We start from the raw sequence: 6948 nt of genomic DNA, 5'->3' as shown, positions 1-6948 counted from the left end.
GATGTATTTCTACATCGAGAGTCCATGGCATATAAATTTTTCCCATCGGGCACAAAGAACTTGAGCTTTGCCAAATTTGACATGGTAATATTAAAAAAATAACAATTCATTTTATTAGTTAAGTTCTAAATCTATTAATATGACAATACAAAGTAACTGATAAATTATAATTACAAGCATTATTAAAAATAAATATTAGTGAGTATAATAACCAAAATAATTAAACAAAATAACCTTGAAAGGAAGAGTAAGTTTGAAGTGATTGAATGCGTTTGTGAAATCATATTTATAAGGTAAAAATTAGCCTTTTATGACCGTTTACAAAATCTCAAAATAATAAATGTATGTATATTCATAATTTTATGGTAATAATATAATGTATATAATGTTAATCATGTTTAAATAACTATGTATATCACATCACATTAGTATAATGAATTGTCAGTGATTCCTTTTATATAATACTCTGACATTATTCAAATATATATATATATATATATATATATATATAATATATATAACACAATAAGAATATATAAACAGTGAAAAATCACATCACGTTATTATAATGAGGTGTCATAGACACCTTTTATATAATAACACGATATTATTCAAATATATATATATAATTATTATATAACACAATAAAAATATATAAACAGTGAAATAATAACATCATGTTATTATAATGAGGTGTCATAGACTCCTTTTATATAATAACACGATATTATTCAAATATATATATATATATATAATAATAAATAAACAGTGACATAATAAAAATATATAAACAATGTAATAATATAATCATACCACATTATTATAATGAGTGTCACATACTCCTTTTATACTAGTTACTCTGCACACACGACGTCTGTGTGTACAATTTTTTTATCATTATCGATGGACTAAAGTGAAATTTAACAAATTATGGAGGAATTAAATTGATATTTGAATGGTTAAAATAAAAAAATAAAAAAAATGTGTGTTGAAATTTAAAAGAAAAAATCAAAAAACAAAAGTGTAATATTAGTATCATATAAGGGTAAAATTGGGAAAAAATTGGTGTCTTCTCTAGGTAGTTATTATCATGTCCTCATATTTAATAATATAGTATAAAATTTACGGTAAAAAATAAAATCTCAAATTCACAAAATATATTAAATATAGACACACTTTATTCACTCAATTGTGTATCTTCTTCACAATTGAAAAACTTAGTTATAATTTTTTTTAAAAAAATTCAAAAATAATTATATCATTATAAATTATCACAAAGTAATTTTCAATATTTACAATTTTATTTTCAACAAATTTAACTTTCATTTATACGTGAATACAGAATATATTATTAAACAACAAGGGTATGTTATGTTGAGTAGATTAAATAAGGATAGATCAATAGTCAAATATTTATCGTTAAAATTTTAAGATGTTTTAATAATTATTTTGACCCGGTTTAAGATTCAATTTTATTAATCAAATAGTTATCCATAAAATTGGATCTTAAATCGGGTAAAAATGATTATTAAAACAACTTAAAATTTTAACGATAAATATTTGACTATTAATCTATCCTTATTTAATCCACTCAACCAAACACACCCCAATCGTATAAATTAATAATTAAGAACAATAATGAAAAGCTCAGAGAATCCGAATATGACGTAATCGTATCATATGGCTTATGTCCCGTGGAGCACAGCCTTTGGATCAGTGGGATCCCCATGTAGGACCCACACTGATCCAAAGGCTGTGCTGGATCATATATGATTGACAGGTGACTGTAACCTGCTCTCTCTAAAAGAACAACTGCACATTATCACAAAAGCATTATTGTCATTATTATCGCATTTCATCCTTTTTTCCCTATCTTTGAGGCAAAAACAATGGTAGAAAATGGAAGCTGGGAAATGGCGGAGGAAGCAAACCTCCGCTATGTTCGCTTGAAAATCAAGTGTAACAAGGTTTACATATTACACATTCTGTTTTATCTTTTAATCTTTGTTTTTTTTAATTTTTTTTTTTTTTTTTTTGCGTGCTGAAAATCTTGTCTTTTCCTTGAAGAAATCACGTTTCCTTGATAAATTAATTCTTTTTAAAATCTTTCATCATATCACTGTTCTTTTTTAGGGTCAGTATCATTAGCTTCAAACTTGGTTCGATCAACTCATGAGTTTTTTATTGCTTAATAATTTGATTTGTTAGGATTTTTCGAAACTCGTACGTATTTTCTATACCATGTTATTATATTATTATGAAATCGAGCCATCGTAATAAGAACTTTTCCTCCAATTTTTTCAAAGAAAACAAAAATAATAAAATAGAAAATTTATCCAATGTCATTGCATTTTACACAAAAATTGCTATATAAAAAGTTATAAGTTTTATATGCCAATATGTACTAATTGACATTGATTTAACTATGAACTAGGATGGAATAGAGAGGTTCTATATGTTCAACCGTAACAGCAGAATGAAGAAGCTTTTGCTTGACTACTGTAGGCTTACTTCAATCAGCTTCCTTTCGACTCGATTCGTGATCAATCATCGTGCTTTCTTGATCGATAAAACTCCGAATCAGGTGATCGAATGGATCATCTTTGCATATATGTGATCTTTTGCGTGTGGTTTTGAGGTGAATTCTTCTGTTACATGAAACTTATGTTGGATGAACTTTATGTTCAAATCATTACCCTACATGCCATGTCGGTCGAGCATCCACCACCAAAAGGCAACCAAAGTCCAATTGAATGAAAATATATGAAGTTTTGCAACAGATAAATTTCTTCTACTACTTTCTCAATCGGGCTTTTGTTTATCCAATAATATCGCAAATTTTGTTTCAGCTCGGTTTGGATGATAACGATCAAATCGATGCACTGATCGATGGAAATGGTGCTTGATGGATTGGACAAAAAAGCTCATCAAACAACGAGGGAAGGTTTGGTCACTCTAGTGAAATATTAGCCAGTCTGTAGCTGCTTCTTATCCTGAGACTCTTTTGGTATTTTGTTTAGGCAAATTTAGCAACGCTTTTTTGTTTCTTGTTTTTACTCCACTCTCTAGCAAAGTGTATGGATAATATTTGTGAACATGTTTTTAACTTTTGTCTCCCATAGTTTATGTTTTTCAGTGTAGTTTATGTGATTTATTATATTGCAAAAGTTTATTCTGACAGTAGTACAAGGGTTTTCGTTTTTGTACCAACAATAATCTTGGGAAAGCAAAGGCCTCTATCCATATATTAGGATCGTAATCAAATTGTCTTTATTGTGAAATATCATTGAGAATGTGAGGGGGAGAATAAATATGGGAGAAGCGGGGATTGCATCCTATTTCTTTATTGTAAAAATCTTGCTCCTTAGACTTGGCCACTTAGGAGATGGTAACAGGCGAAGCTAGCAGAGTTTCGAACCAAACTTGGACTTCAATGGATTAGACATAGCCACTAAGGAGGTCATGCCGACGGAGTTTCAAACCTGACTAGACTTCGATGGTAACAGGCCAAGCCGGGGTTGACGGGTTCCAAGATTCTGGTTTACCCCCCTAGTCCCACCAGATTCAACACACTCTTTTAAGGGAAGATGTAAATGCAATTTTCAGGGGATCACAAATGAAAGCATTGTCGAGTGATGCTTCATTTCCCTTGTCTCCACCAAACGTCACCTCAGACATGTGTACTTTTGTTCCAACATTAGATTCATGAGATCCATAAAACTTTTCTGATCGGCCAATCAGGACTCCAATCCCTTCACACAACATTACAAGATTAACCGAAAAAATTTTGCTTTCGTAGGATTCATATCACGAAAACTAGGAAATTCATCCCAATAACTGAAATTATCAAGCATGTTTCAAGTTCTTGAAATGCCAAGAGTAATAATCAAGTCAGACATGTAAACTAGGTGTAACAGTCATCCATTCGTTTCAAAAATCATAGGCCATCCCCAATATAGTGTACTCAAGCGGGTAGTTGGAGTTTTACATTGTTCTTCAAGCTGGAACGGTGAAATGAACAAAGATCGAGTAAGGAAATGAAATGTGAGCAAAAAAATACACCGTGACCTAAAAATACTTACCTTTGGATGTAATAGTAAAAGAAATCGGCATACAGCAGAGTCTGAACAAAACCTGAAATCCAGGCTGCAGAAGAGAACCAGTGAACGACATTTGGTGTTAATTTTTTGGTATACAAGTAGAAGATTTTTAACAAAGCGAACATATGTAGACACGAAACATTATCCAAACACAGTGCGGGCGTGTGTGTATATAGATTTAAATAGAGTAGGGTGACATACTTATCCAGTGGATAAAGTGTGGCTCGGTGAAGTAGCGATAGATCCAGTTCAAAATATATAGAGCCCGGTAAGCACTGCGGAAAAAAAAAAAGATTCGAAGAGTTTTAGCAGATTTTGAACGTTTACCTACAGTCTTAATTTCCTAAAAAAGTAGCCTATTGACAAGTAAAATTCCAAGAAACATCAACGATGGCTCCTGCTACAATAAAATTTAAATCGATACTATTACCTGACATTATTTCATAATATGAACCACTGCCAAACACCTTTCGGGGTACCTTGGCAATGACATGAACTAGTGCCACTGATATTTCCGAGAACATTCTTCTGATGATGAGTGTTGATAAATCATAGACATTTTATTGAAATTGTCACTATTTTCTAGCAAGAACGAGGAGGTAGAGTGCTTTGTAAATCAATATTCCTTAAAACTTGAACTTGAAAAAGAGATTACTTAAAAAATGTAGCATCATCTTGTAAACTAAATGATGGAAATTCAATTTCTGTAGCACATTTTGTAATTTAGATCATGTGATTTTCTGGCTATGCGTGTCTCTGCCCCTCCAAAATCCATGGAACGATATCCTGGGTACATCCGACACTCCTAAGTTCTAATGAGAGTGTTTTGTTTATTTACACTTGATTTCATGGTTCCTAAACTACTTAAGTTTGGGATGTTGAATTTCAAGAAGCATAAATGGATGCTTTGACATTAAGCTAACTATAAACTCGGCAAAAATATTAACAAATAAAAATGGAAAAATGAAAATTTAAATGGATAAAGCACAAACATTCAAACACATGATTTAGAATACGAAACAAGAAAATTACCCGAGAAGAAAAACATATTGCCCAGTCAAGTTGTCGATATTTCTGGTTCTCTGCAGCAAAACCAGCTGAGGAATAATGGCAACAGCTTCCAAGAACAAGGAAAAAGCCCACAATACCTGTATATAAAAATGTTCTGACCGTTACTTGAATAAAATCAAGATATGTAGCAGCCATAAGAAAAAAGTTAAGAGTACCTCTCTGAAGGTAAACTTCTCATGTAAGATCAAAGCTAAGACCAAACATGGCAGCAGTAGAAAATAGTGGCGAAATGTGTCCTGGTCTTTGTCATAGGATCGTCGGACAATCTTGTGCTTCCTAATGTACCAGACAATAGAAAAAGAACTTCCGAGAAATATTAATTTCATAAGTGTATTATATATGGAAATAAATTTTGTAAACAGATCCAAGTAGCGAGTCGCAAACACAATAGCATAGAGCTCTTGTGTCTTCAGAGAAATGCCTGTGTCATGAAAATGGATACAACATCAACCCAGATGAACAGAAAACCGGGATATTATGATGGGCTGACAGTAATCAAAATAAAATGAAAGACAAGAAAACTATAATTTTATTCAAGGAAAAAAAAGAGTAAACGATGAATCTATTCAAGGGATAAAACTCATTTGACGATTAACCCTCGTACACATTATTCTACACCATCATAAAGAACTTATCAAAACCAATCCTTATCTCTAGCAATTGCCACAACCTCATTAATATCAAACTCATTTCGCATTTGACCTGTACGATTGCCCACAACCACGAAACTATGAACTCAAAGACCAACCTCAAAATATCACCTAGCACCACCAAAAAACATTTCCTCACATGGGCACAATGCAAAACATTTGACATAATAATTATGATACCCAACATTATCCAAATTGAAAATCAAAAGCATCCATCCTGGACACCATTATTCAAGATTCCAAATCTCACACGCAAACACAAGATACATTACTATCACAACATCAGAGTAGCGGAAATTAGAAGATAAAGGGTCTTAAATCAATAAAAATCAAAACTTTTTTGGAACTTGTCGTAGCAAAGGAAGCAGAATAAGAGATGAAAAACTTGATTACCAGCACAAGATTTGATAGTGTTAATCTTGAGAAGCAAAACAAGGATACTTGCCAGATGGGTCAAGTCCCCTGCTAGCCTAAATATATTCATCTTCTTCCCCTTATCTCGTTGCCCACTTTTTGTGTAAATCAACCAAAAAATAAAAATTTTCAAGAGCCCGCAAACACAGATCTGTGCAGAATTCCCTTTTTACATACACTATATGTTTCTGGGTTGATTCAAACAACGAACAGTGAATGGAAAATGCGCTGAATTGATTTCTACTTCTTCCGCTTCCGTTTCAGTCATCATGCGAGCATTTCATTGTTTTATAAATACACTTTCATTTTAATTTTTATTATATTATATATATAAAAATTTGTTAAAAGTAAAAATTTAGATAAAAAGTAAAAATTTCAATAATACCAAATATATTAACTACATGTTTTATAAAATTTTGTCTACTTAATTGTGTTTTTTTTCCACAAATTAAGAGTTTTATTTATAGAATTTATTTGAAAATAATCTAAAAATAAATATATCATTACATACTTCATCACACACTAATTTTCAGTATTTACAACTCTTGTTTTCAACATTCAATATCTGATTTTCAACAATCCCATTGTGATGATGATCATAATATAATGATTATCTTCATGACGTGCTTTTATATTATCTCGTTAAAAATCTTACTAGGAAAAACTCATTGGGATAAAAACTATAGTAAGGGAAAAAGAATGCAGTTACATAA

At 31.3% G+C, this 6948-nt stretch overlaps 2 protein-coding genes across 2 annotated transcripts; one reads left to right on the top strand and one right to left on the bottom strand.

Moving 5' to 3' along the window:
* The first annotated feature begins 1820 nt into the window (after positions 1–1820).
* Positions 1821–3154, top strand: LOC140833089 (small ubiquitin-related modifier 2-like). Its single transcript, XM_073197524.1, has 3 exons — positions 1821–1967; positions 2435–2584; positions 2850–3154. Exons 1-3 carry the CDS (start codon positions 1890–1892, stop codon positions 2904–2906), a joined length of 285 nt encoding a protein of 94 aa, XP_073053625.1. The 5' UTR covers positions 1821–1889; the 3' UTR covers positions 2907–3154.
* Positions 3155–3772: 618 nt separating this feature from the next.
* Positions 3773–6525, bottom strand: LOC140833088 (ER lumen protein-retaining receptor-like). Its single transcript, XM_073197523.1, has 6 exons — positions 6215–6525; positions 5327–5592; positions 5133–5248; positions 4302–4375; positions 4083–4146; positions 3773–4001 (listed from the first exon to the last, which is right to left on the bottom strand). Exons 1-6 carry the CDS (start codon positions 6303–6305, stop codon positions 3965–3967), a joined length of 648 nt encoding a protein of 215 aa, XP_073053624.1. The 5' UTR covers positions 6306–6525; the 3' UTR covers positions 3773–3964.
* Positions 6526–6948: the final 423 nt, after the last annotated feature.

This window comes from Primulina eburnea, chromosome 5 (assembly GCF_022965805.1).
Source record: "Primulina eburnea isolate SZY01 chromosome 5, ASM2296580v1, whole genome shotgun sequence".
Lineage (NCBI taxonomy): Eukaryota > Viridiplantae > Streptophyta > Magnoliopsida > Lamiales > Gesneriaceae > Primulina > Primulina eburnea.
This window is presented reverse-complemented; position numbering and strand designations above follow the sequence as displayed.